Source organism: Chlorocebus sabaeus, chromosome 26 (assembly GCF_047675955.1).
Source record: "Chlorocebus sabaeus isolate Y175 chromosome 26, mChlSab1.0.hap1, whole genome shotgun sequence".
Lineage (NCBI taxonomy): Eukaryota > Metazoa > Chordata > Mammalia > Primates > Cercopithecidae > Chlorocebus > Chlorocebus sabaeus.
In genome coordinates, this window is record NC_132929.1 from 31,113,104 (window position 1) to 31,126,235 (window position 13,132).

Consider the following 13,132-nt stretch of genomic DNA (forward strand, 5'->3'; position numbering starts at 1 on the left):
TAATTAACTAGGTGTTTTGGTGCACACCTGTAGTCCCAGCTACTCAGGAAGTCAAGGCAGGAGAATTGCTGGAACCTAGGAGTTTAAGGTTACAAAGAGCTATAACACCAACCACACTCCAGCGTTGGTGACAGAGTTGGTGACTCTATCTCTTAAAAAACCCAAAATTAAAAAAAAGAAATTCCAGGCAGTAAGCATGAAGTATTAGAAAACATGACAACTAAAGAAGGAAGAAGAAGAACATGGCTAAAGCAGTAGAGGACATGCACTGACTATCGAAGCTGATCTTGGTATCAGTACAAAGTACTGACAACTGGCTTAGTAAGATTACAGAGAACTAGCTTTAAAACTGGGGATGTCAGGCCAGTTGCGGTGGCTCAGGCCTGTAATCCCAGCACTTTGGGAGGCCGAGGCGGGCGGATCACTTGAGGTCAGGAGTTCGAGACCGGCCTGGCCAACGTATAGTGAAACCCTGTCTCTACTAAAAAATACAAAAATTAGCTGGACATGGTGGCATGTGCCTGGAGTCCCAGCTACTTGGGAGGCTGAGGCTGAAGAATCACTTAAACCTAGGAGGTGGAGGTTGCAGTGAGCCGAGATCATGCCACTGCACTCCAGCCTGGGCGACAGCGAGACTCCGTCTCTCAAAATAAACAAAACAAAACAAACAACAACTGGGGATTTCAACTTTGGCTGCTCATTATAATTCCTGGAAAGCTTTTCAAAAACTACCAACACCTGAATCCTATTCCCAAAAACTGATTTGACTGGTTTAGGGTATTATTTTAAAATTTCATAGCTGATTCAAATATGTAGCCAGGGTTGGGAACATCTGCTCTAGAGTGAAACTGCTAAGGCTCCAGTTCCAGGCTGCCAGTCACTAGCTGTGTGATTTTGCCAATGACTCAAACCTTCCATGTGTCAGTAGCCTCCCCTGTAAAAAAAAGGGTAATAATACCTAAGTGACAGGTTGCTTCACGGAATTACAGGTATGTTAACGCCTAATGCAAAGTTAAGTATTCAACAAAGGCCATACATCGGGAGGGCTTACCCTTAAGATATGCGCCCACATCTTCTGCTTAATGTGCTCTAACTTTAACTAATTTGGCCTTTAGGTTTATTTAAATGGCTGCTAAAGCACTGTATCACTTAAATTAGGCTCATAAGCCTTTTTTTTTTTTTTCTAAAAGAGCAATTGAAAGAGTTCACGATATGCCACCCCAAACTATGCTGCTTTGATATAGCAATCATTTTGAGTTAAAGGCACCTGAAAAGCAGCAAATGCAGGGAGAGGTTTTCTCTGAACTCTTATCCACCTAAAAACAGATTTTCCAAAAGGAACTCAAGGGTCATAAATCCCTTCTCCTGGAGTTTCATTAACCAGGGAATATTGACTATTCTCCCAGAAGAGGAAACTACAAGTCAACACCACACTCTGACAAACTTTGTTAAAAACTATCACATCTCCTATCTATTCTTCTAAGGATCCATTCATCTTTCCTAAAAATCATTTCCTGTTCTAAGTGGGCTACATCCCCTCCCCCTTCCCCTATTAAGAGAGTCCCTAAACTCTCAAATCTCACTGCTTTGGGGGGTATTCACTTTTCCCCTGTGATGCCCCTAAGCACTAATATTAAAAATTAATACATTTCTATACATTTTCTTCTGTCAATCCTTCTGTTGTTAGTTTATTTCATAGACCCAGCTATTGAACCTTGGAGAAAAAAAGGAAAGTCTATCTGGCCGGGTGTGGTGGCTCACACCCGTAATCCCAGCACTTTGGGAGGTTGACGCGGGTGGATCACTTAAGTCAGGAGTTTGAGATTAGCCTGGCCAACATGGCGAAACGCTCCACTAAAAATACAAAAAAACTTAGCCGGGCGTAGTGGCGGGCACCTGTAATCCCAGCTACTTGGGAGGCTGAGGTAGGAGAATCCCTTGAACCCGAGGGGGCGGAGGTAGCAGTAAGCCGAGATCAAGCCATTGCACTCCATCCTGGGTGACAGAGCCAAAGAAAAAAAAAAAAAAAAAAAAAGGAACTTACCACCCGTCACAGAAAGGGTCTCCCACATGGCCGCTTCTTTTTTATACAAGGTGAAGACAATGGTGTCATTCCCAATCTTTGCTTTGCTGCTCTCATCGTCTATGGGAGCATAAAGAAATGCCTCAAATAAAAATGGAGGAAAGTTGACCTATGCAGAAGGGTGAAAACAGAAACTAAGTTAGTTACACAAATTAAGCACGCGTATTAAGAAATACGTGAAAAAGGTAAAAATAACTTTCTAAAAGGCCCACTATATTCCAGGTAGTGAAAGATTAGCAAGGCGTATGAGGAAGCCCTGGATAAAAGTAGTCTCTGATCTGATGATCTGTCTACAGATGGTGTGTCACCTGTATGGGATTCATTTTTTTAACAGGATTAAAAATTTAGGACGTTTATCTGTAAAGATGAGCCTGTTGCTCGTGCCCAGCTGCGCTCTTGTAGAAGCTTCGGACCACACCCCCGGGGACCGGCAGGCAAGACTTGCATTCTTACCTTCAGATAGTTTTCCGTGCAGAACACGTCCGTGTCTCTGACGCACACGCCTTTGAGGGGCAGAGACAGAAAGACCGCAGTCTTCGTCTGCTGCCAGTTGTAATCGCTAACCTGAAGGGGCATTCCGGGATCAACAGGAGCGGAGCGCGGCTGGCTGCTGCTTTCGCCTGCTTGGTTGCTAGGGAAGCTGGCGTTACCAAGCGCCAGCCCTTCCGGGCCAGGCCGACGGAAGCCCTGCGTTCCCAGCGTGCTCCGCCGCCACCACCTGGCGGACTCCATGCGTGACTATCTAGGCCCCCAGACCGGAGTGTGTTGCGGATTCTTAGTTACCTTGCAGTCTAAGCGAGCGGTCAAAGAAGTAGGCCCATATCCTCTGATTAAGGAAAAAAAAAAAAAAAAAAAAGCACTCCGTGGGTAGGGCGCAGGGTCTCACGCCTGTAATCCCAGCACTGTGGGAGGCCGAGGCAGGTGTTTGAGACCAGCCTGGCCAACATGGTGAAACCCCACCTCTTAAAAATACAAAAATTAGCCAAAGGTGGTGGTGTGTGCCTGTAATCCCAGCTACTTAGGGGGCTGAGGCAGGCGAATCCCTTGAACCTGGGAGGCAGAGGTTGCATTGAGCCGAGATTGTGCCACTGCACTCCAGCCTGGGGCAACAAGAGCAAAACTCTGTCTTAAAAAAAAAAAAAAAAAAAAAAAGAAGTGGTGGTCCTCATCAAAAGGCATAGTAAAGACTGTTAAGAGCTCTGAAATATGCCCTTCAGCCAGAGACACAGGGACATTTGTGGTTAAACAAGTTAAATTCATTGCTCACTAAGCAAGAGAGAACACACATCATGAGGTGTCTCAGTAAGACAGTGTTAGAATTTAGGGGAATGAGGTTTGGTTCCCCATAGTTTGGGTGTTTCAGAGAGCAAAGGTAATTCTATTGATTGGAGTTCAGTACATGCTACCCCAAATTATGAAACTTTAATTAAATTTTTAAAATGTAAATATTTTAAGCAGAAGGAATTGGAGAAGGAATATCTCACCTCTCTCTTCCCTGGCCCTTCTCCCATGAAGCAGGTCATAAGCTAAGACCCTCATGTGAGAAGTGTTCTCCCTGTACTCAAATGAAAGAAGCATCCTTATCTCCAAATAAGAAATCTGAACAAACAAGGAGTGCAAAGTTCTCCCGACTCTACTACACTTAGCTCATATCCTTTGTATTATTACATTTCCTATGACTTTTCATTCTCTGTCAAACCTAGCATAAAAATGCTGAGGTTTAATCATTTCTTCCATTCTTCATGTCCTTAAGAAGGTTCCCATGTAATGTAAACTAATATTGAATAAATTTGTATGCTTTTTATCTTGTTAATCTGTCTTTTCTTACAGAGGCCCCAGTCAAGAACTTAGAAGGGTAGAAGGAGATGATATTTTTTCTTCCCTACATGATGACTGGTTAAAAAAAAAAAAAAAGAAAAAAAGTAGCTGTTGCTCCTGAATGACTACTGGGTAAATATCGAAATGAAGGCAGACATAAAGATGTTCTTTGAAACCAGTGAGAAAAAAGGCACAACGTACCAGAATCTCTGGGACACATTTAAAGCAGTGTGTAGAGGGAAATTTATAGCACTAAATGCCCACAAGAGAAAGCAGGAAAGATCTAAAATAGATATCCTAACATCACAATTAAAAGAACTAGAGAAGCAAGAGCAAACACATTCAAAAGCTAGCAGAAGGCAAGGAATAACTAATATCGGAGCAGAACTGAAGGAGATAGAGACCCAAAAAACCTTTCAAAAATCAATGAATCCAGGAGCTGTTTTTTTAAAACGATCAACAAAATAGATAGGACGCTAGCAAGACTAATAAAAAAGAAAAGAGAGAACAATCAAATAGATGCAATAAAAAATGATAAAGGGGATATCACCACTGATCCCATAGAAATACAAACTACCATCAGCAAATACTATAAACACCTCTATGCAAATAAACTAGAAAATCTAGAAGAAATGGGTAAATTCCTGGACACATACACCCACCCAAGACTAAACCAGGAAGAAGTTGATCTCTGAATAGACCAATAACGCGTTCTGAAATTGAGGCAATAATTAATAGCCTACCAACCAAAAAAAGTCCAGGACCAGATGGATTCACAGCCCAATTCTACCAGAGGTACAAAGAGGAGCTGGTACCATTCCTTCTGAAACTATTCCATTCAATGGAAAAAGAAGGAATCCTCCCCAACTCTTTTTATGAGGCCAGCATCATCCTGATACCAAAGCGTGGCAGAGACACAACAAAAAAAGACAATTTCAGGCCAATATCCCTGATGAACATCATTGTGAAATCCTCAATAAAATACTGGCAAACCGAATCCAGCAGCACATCAAAAAGCTTATCCACCACAATCAAGTTGGCTTCATCCCTGGGATTCAAGGCTGGTTCAACATATGCAAATCAGAAAATGTAATCCATCACATAAACAGAACCAACGACCAAAACCACATAATTATCTCAATAGATGCGGAAAAGGCTTTTGACAAAATTCAATAGCCTTTCATGCTAAAAACTCTCAATAAACTAGGTATTGTTGGAATGTATCTCAAAATAATAAGAGCTATTTATGACGAACCCACAGCCAATATCATACTGAATGGGCAAAAACTGGAAGCATTCCCTTTGAAAACCGGCACAAGGATGCCCTTTCTCACCACTCCTATTCAACATAGTACTGGAAGTTCTGGCCAGGGCAATCAGGCAAGAGAAAGCAATACAGGGTATTCAAATAGGAAAAGAGGGGGTCAAATTGTCTCTGTTTGCAGATGACATGATTGTATATTTAGAAAACCCCATCGTCTCAGCCCCAAATCTCCTTAAGCTGATAAGCAACTTCAGCAAAATCTCAGGATACAAAACCAATGTGCATAAATCACAAGCATTCCTATACACGATTAACAGACAAACAGAGAGCCAAATCATGAATAAACTCCTATTCACAATTGCTACAAAGAGAATCAAATACCTAGGAATCCAACTTACAAGGGATGTGAAGGACCTCTTCAAGGAGAACTACAAACCACTGCTCAATGAAATAAAAGAGGACACAAATAAATGGAAGAACATTCCATGCTCATGAATAGGAAGAATCAATATTGTGAAAATGGCCATACTGCCCAAGGTAATTTATAGATTGAATGCTATCCTCATCAAGTTACCAATGACTTTCTTCACAGAATTGGAAAAAACTACTTTAAATTTCATATGGAACCAAAAAAGAACCCGCATAGCCAAGACAATCCTAAGGAAAAAGAACAAAGCTGGAGGCATCACGCCACCTGACTTCAAACTATACTACAAGGCTACAGTAACCAAAACAGCATGGTACTGGTACCAAAACAGATATGTAGACCAATGGAACAGAACAGACGCCTCAGAAATAACACCATACATCTACAACCGTCTGATCTTTGACAAACCTGATAAAAACAAGCAATGGGGAAAGGATTCCCTATTTAATAAATGTGCTGGGAAAACTGGCTAGTCATATGTAGAAAGCTGAAACTGGATCCCTTCCTTACACCTTATACAAAAATTAACTCAAGATGGATTAAAGACTTAAATGTAAGACCTAAAACCCCAAAAACCCTAGAAGAAAACCTAGACAATACTATTCAGGAGATAGGCATGGGCAAAGACTTCATGACTAAAACACCAAAAGCTATGGAAACAAAAGCCAAAATAGACAAATGGGACCTAATTAAACTAAAGAGTTTGTGCACAGTAAAAGAAACTATCATCAGAGTGAACAGACAACCTACAGAATGGGAGAAAATTTTTGCAATCTATCCATCTGACAAAGGACTAATATCCAGAATCTACAAAGAACTTAAACAACTTTACAAGAAAAAACAACCCCATCAAAAAGTGGGCAAAGGATATGAACAGACACTTCTCAAAAGAAAACATTTATGCATCCAACGGACATATGAAAAAACGCTCATCATCACTGGTCATCAGAGAAATGCAAATCAAAACCACAATGAGATACCATCTCAAGCCAGTTTGAATGGGGATCATTAAAAAGTCAGGAAACAACAGATGCTGGAGAGGATATGGAGAAATATGAACACTTTTACACTGTTGGGAGTGTAAATTAGTTCAACTGTTGTGGAAGAGAGTGTGAAGGTTCCTCAAGGATCTAGAACTAGAAATACCATTTGACCCAGTAATCCCATTACTGGGTATATATAGAAGGATTATAAATTATGCTACTATAAAGACACATGCACACATATGTTTATTGTGGCACTATTCACAATAGCAAAGACTTGGAACCAACCCAAATGTCCATCAATAATAGACTGGATAAAGAAAATACAGCACATATACACCATGGAATACTATGCAGCCATAAAGAAGAAAGAGTTCATGTCCTTTGCAAGGATATGGATGAAGCTGGAAACCATCACTCTCAGCAAAATATCACAAGGGCAGAAAACCAAACACCACATGTTCTCACTCATAAGTGGGAGTTGAACAACGAGAACACATGGACACAGGGAGGGGAACATTACACACTGGTGTCTGTTGGGAGGTGGGGGTTGGGGGAGGGATAGCGTTAGGAGAAATACCTAATGTAAATGAGAAGTTGATGGGTGCAGCAAACGAACATGGCACATGTATACCTATGTAACAAACCTGCACGTTGTGCACATGTGCCCTAGAACTTAAAGTATAATAATAATAAAAAAGTAGCTGTTGTACATTTTATCCAGAAAGGGGATGTCTGTTATCTTGTGGGTGACACAAAGACCTTGTTTTTGCCTGTGCTTAGATAATATTATGAAGTGGCCTTGTTTTGTCTCATTTTATCGTGATCTCAGATACTTTTGTCTCAGCTTGGCATTCTATGAGATTTAAATTGTTAATATTCAATAGAATAATATCATGGCCAAGCTGTGAGTGCCAGCTCAGCTTCTGAATATCAGAGGCTGCTTTTTTTTACCTTTTTCTCAATAATCAACAAAGAGGACATATAAACAAAATATATAGAGAAAAAGAAACACAACCCCACAATAAAAAGGACAAATTGGCATAATCTTATTAATGTGAATACCTGCTTATTTTGTAACCAGCAATTCTACTCCTATGTATATATCTTAGAGATTTCTAGCAAGTTCCTAGGTGATGCTGATGCTTTGTGAAACACTGTCTTCCAACAGGCTTTTTCAGCCTCCACACTGTTAACATTATAGTCTGGATCATTTTGGATAATTTAGGCTGCCCTGTGCATTTTAGGATGTTTAGCAGAATCCACTCTCTTAATTCTAGTAGCACTCCTGAGTTCTAATAACAAAAGTGTCTCCAGACGTTGCCAAATGTCTTCTGGGTTTGGGGGGTGGGTGGGAATAGCAAAATTTCCCTCATCTGGGAATTACTGCCCTAGAAAAGGTCTGGGTCCTATACACTAGGAAACATATATAGGTGTTCACAGCAACTTCATAGAAAAACCCTGAAAACAAGCCAAGTGTCTTTCAACAGGTATATACACAAAACAGAATATCATACAACAATAAAAATGAGTGAATGATAGCTATAGATTGGATGGATGTGTGAAAAAAGCAAGTCAAATAATATCCTCAAGAAATAATGCTATTTTATACAACTTTTATTTTTATTTTTTTTCTTTCTTTCTTCTTCTTCTTTTTTTTTTTTGAGACGATGTTTCACTCTTGTCACCCAAGCTGGAGTGCAATGGGGTATCTTGGCTCACTGCAATCTCCGCCTCCCAGGTTCAAGCGATTCTCCTGTCTCAGCCTCCCGAGTAGCTGGGATTACAGGCACCCACCACCAGGCCTGGCTAAGTTTTTGTATTTTTAGTAGAGATGGGGTTTCGCCATGTTGGCTAGGCTGGTCTCGAACTCCTGACCTCAGGTGATCCGTTCACTTCCATCTCCCAAAGTGCTGGAATTATAGGCACGAGCCACCGCGTCTGGCCTTCATAAAACTTTTGAACAAAGGAAACTAAATCCACTAGATAAGGATTCATAGGTATGTGGTAAAACTATACAAACACTTCTCTACTTACAATGGGGTTACCTCCTGATAATCCATCATAAGTTGAAAATATCCTATGTCAAAAATGCATTTAATACACCTCACCTACCAAACATCATAGCTTAGCCTACCCTACCTTAAACATGCTCAGAACACTTACATTAGCCTATAGTTGGGCAAAGTCATCTAACACAAAACCTATTTTATAATAAAGTGTCTAATATAACCTGTAATTTATTGAATACTGTACTAAAAATGGAAAACAGAATGGTTGTATGGGTATACTCACCGCATGGTTTCTACTGAATACATATAGCTTTTGCATCACTGTGAAGTTAGGAAATCGAAGCAGAACCATCATAAGTCAGGGGTCGCCTGTAAAGGTAGGCACTAGAAAAAATAGTGGTTAACTCTTTTGTGAAGTTCATACAAGTGGGACCCTTTTTGGTAACCAACAGTACTGATTACCACATAGTCACACTGTATGAATTAAAACGAAGGTCCTGGATGCACTTGGTGTCTCACGCCTGTAATCTCAGCACTTTGGGAGTATCACTTTAGGCCAGGAGTTCAGGTTACAATGAACTATGATTATGCCACTGCACTCTATCCTGGGTAACAGACACTCTCTCTAAAATTAAATTAAAACAATAAACAAAATAAATACAATTAAAATTAAATACAGAGGTTCTCAGAATATAGTCCTCCCCACCCCTACCAGGAATATCACCATCATCTGGGGACCTGTTAGAAATGCAAATTTCCAGCCGGGCGCGGTGGCTCAAGCCTGTAATCCCAGCACTTTGGGAGGCCAAGACGGGCGGATCACGAGGTCAGGAGATCGACACCATCCTGGCGAACACGGTGAAACCCCGTCTCTACTAAAAATACAAAAAACTAGCCGGGCGAGGTGGCGGGCGCCTGTAGTCCCAGCTACTCCGGAGGCTGAGGCAGGAGAATGGCGTAAACCCGGGAGGCGGAGCTTGCAGTGAGCCGAGATCTGGTCACTGCACTCCAGTCCGGGCTACAGAGCAAGACTCCGTCTCAAAAAAAAAAAAAAAAAAAAAAAAAGAAATGCAAATTTCCAGGCCCCTTCTAGACCTATTGAACCAGAAGTTCTGGAAGTGGGGTGCAGCAATCTGTGTTTTATCCAGCCTACCAGGTAATTGTGATACACACCAAAGTTTGAGAACCACTAGATTAAGAGATAAGTTTTACTGGGGAAAGCAGAAACTTACAAAACCAAGAGAAAATACAGGTTCCCCCTTCTCCCATCATCCCAAGGAGCAACACATAGGGGGCCAGGGTACTCTGCTGGATATGTGGTGTGGGTTCACATCATAGGAGAAGAATCCCATCCCCTTGTTGCTCTCCTTTTTATAGGGCACACACAAAAAGAACCTTGTCAGTAAGGAAATTGCTAGAGCACCAGGCAATCTGTTTATAGGCCTTTTTTGTTTGTTTGTTTGTTTGTTCGTGATGGAGTCTCACTCTGTCACCCAGGCTGGAGTGCAGTGGCGTGATCTCAGCTCACTGCAAGCTCCGCCTCCCGGGTTCAAGCCGTTCTCCTGCCTCAGCCTCCCGAGTAGCTGGGACTACAGGGGTGAGCCACAGTGTTCACTGTTCCTTATCTTAAATATTATGTAGGAATAATATTAGCTTATCAGATTAAATCTATGAAAGAAATGTCAGAAATTCAAAGTAGCAATTCTCTTCGAAATGCAAATCAAACCCACAATGAGATAACATCTCACCCCAGTAAGAATGGCTATTATTAAAAAGTCAAAAAATAATAGATGCCGGCAAGGTTGCAGAGAAAAGGGATCACTTATATACTGTTGGTGGGAATGTAACTTAGTTCAGCCACTGTGGAAAGCGGTTTGGTGATTTCTCAAAGAACACAAAGCAGAATTACCATTCAACTCAGCAATACCATTATTGTGTATATACCCAGAGGAATATAAATGGTTCTACCATAATGACACATGCACACATACGTTCATCACAGCAGTATTCACAATAGCAGAGACATAGAACCAACCTAGATGCTCATGAATGGTGAACTGGATAAAGACAATGTAGTACATATATACCATGGATTACTATGCAGCCATAAAAAAGAACAAGATCATGTTTTTTGCAGCAACATAGATGGAGCTGAAGGCCATTATTCTAAGTGAACTACCACAGGAACAGAAAACCAAATACTGCATGTTCTCACTTATAAGTGGGAGCTAAGCATTGAGTACATAGGGACGCAATGAAGGAAACAGCAGACACCAGGGCCTGCTTAAGAGTGAAGGGTGGGAGGAAGGTGGGAATCAACAAACCACCTATCTGGTGCCATGCTTATTACCTGAGTGATAAAATAATCTGTACATCAAACCTCCATGACACAAAATTTACCTTCCTAGCAAGGCTGCACATATTCCTGAACCTGAAATAAAAGTTAAAAAAAAATTACCTTTATGAATAAACAAATCCGTAGTTTTAAAAATAATGAAACTTGTATACTTGTATTTTTTGTTCACACTGATATAATCAGAAAAATGTATGACTTTTTTTTTTTTTTTTTTGGGAGACAGTCTCACTCTGTCTCTCAGGCTGGAGTACAGTGGTACAATCTTGGCTCACTGCAACCTCTGTCTCCCGGGTTCAAGCATTTCTCGTGCTTCAGCCTCCCAAGTAGTAGCTGGGATTACAGGTGTGTGCCACCACACCCAGCTAATTTTTTTTGCTTTTTTTTAGTAGAGATGGGGTTTCACCATGCTTGCCAGGCTGGTCTTGAACTCCTGGCTTCAAGAGACCCACCCACCTCAGTCCCCCAAAGTGCTGAGATTACAGGCATGAGCCACTGCACACAGCCTGATATAGTTATTTTTTAAACCCAAATTATCAAATAAGTCTAGTTTAATTGCACGAACTTGATTTCTTTCTTTCTTTCTTTCTTTCTTTCTTTCTTTCTTTCTTTCTTTCTTTCTTTCTTTCTTTCTTTTTTAAGTGCTTTTGAGCTAGCAGCTTCTGTGAGAAGGATCTTTTTTTTTTTTTTTTTTTTTTTTTTTAAAGCAGGCTATCACATTTAAAGCATTAGACATTCAATTTACATTGAGGAAATGTTGAGAATATTAGATTTATATAAGTGCTTTTTCGTTTCTCTAAAAGGATTGTCAATTTAGGCCAGATAATTGTTTTGTCATGCAGGGCAATCCTAAGCATTGTGAGATGTTTGCAGCATACCAAACCTCTACTCATTAGATGCCAAAAGCGCCCCCAAATTGTAACAGCCAAAAATGTGTCCAGACATTGCCAAACATTCCTGAGGGAAGAGTGGTGATATTGCTCCAAAACAATCATAATGGTACTCTTTAAAGAGTATTCTAATTTATTTTACTTATACCCTCCCACGCCGTTCCCCTGCCGCCCCGAAGTAGGAATGTATCCCAAACTCACACAGCCAGAGGTAGACTGTTCTCGCTAGATGCTCAAAAACACAAGGCTCTTGCAGCTTCAGCATAGAAGATTAGCAACGGGTCCTAAGCAATCAAAGGACACAAACTCACCTGTCTGTTATCCTTTTCAGTGGACCCAAGACTGGTTTGTGCACAGAGTTAAACATGTGGAACTGTAAGTCCAATTAAACCTCTTTTTCTTCCCAGTCGTGGATATGTCTTTATCAGCAGCGTGAAAATGGACTAATATAGTTATCAAGTCTCTTCAGTTTTCTCCAATCTCAAAAAGCTCTTTAGTCTTTGGAAGAGTACAGGCCTTACCTTTTGTAGGATGGTCCTTGAGCTGGATGTTTCCTTATGATCAGACTCAGGTCATTCATTCACGGCAGGAATATCATGGAAATGAAACTATGCTCTTCTAAGAGTATCAGCCATAGTACGGCGCATATGCCGTTGACTGTTCCCACCTCTGGTGATGATAACATTGGTCATCACCTGTCATGTTGGTGTCTGCCAAGTTTCTTCACTGTAAAGTCATAATTTTCCTCTTTGTAATGGATTCGTGTTTTGTGGGAGGCAGATAATCTGCAATCACACCAATATCCTTTTTTTTTTTTTTTTTTTTTTTTTTTTTTTTGAGACGGAGTCTGGCTCTGTCGCCCAGGCTGGAGTGCAGTGGCCGGATCTCAGCTCACTGCAAGCTCCGCCTCCCGGGTTTACGCCATTCTCCTGCCTCAGCCTCCGGAGTAGCTGGGACTACAGGCGCCCGCCACCTCGCCCGGCTAGTTTTTTGTATTTTTAGTAGAGACGGGGTTTCACCGTGTTCGCCAGGATGGTCTCGATCTCCTGACCTCGTGATCCGCCCGTCTCGGCCTCCCAAAGTGCTGGGATTACAGGCTTGAGCCACCGCGCCCGGCACCAATATCCTATTCCTTCATCTTCCTGCAACTAGTCTTAGCCTCCACTGACATAAAGCTACTTAGAGCATTTTCTACTTTATCTAAGATAATCATGTTTTTATTCCTAATACTGCTTGTTTGTATAATCTCTTTCTGTCCCATCTCTCTTATTACATGTTTATTCGTTTTTTGAAAGAGAAGAA

At 41.1% G+C, this 13,132-nt stretch overlaps 1 protein-coding gene across 2 annotated transcripts in view; it reads right to left on the reverse strand.

The window, feature by feature from the left end:
• The window catches only part of DNAAF4 (dynein axonemal assembly factor 4), a 70,406-nt gene extending 67,497 nt beyond the window's left edge, over positions 1–2,909 (reverse strand). For both annotated transcript variants that reach the window (XM_038010003.1, XM_038010004.2), the window contains exons 1-2: positions 2,537–2,909; positions 2,045–2,192 (exon numbers count right to left, since the gene is read on the reverse strand). In XM_038010003.1, the coding sequence (XP_037865931.1) occupies positions 2,045–2,192; positions 2,537–2,815 (427 nt within the window). In that variant the 5' untranslated portion in view covers positions 2,816–2,909. The remainder of the gene's footprint in view (positions 1–2,044; positions 2,193–2,536) is intronic.
• Positions 2,910–13,132: the final 10,223 nt, after the last annotated feature.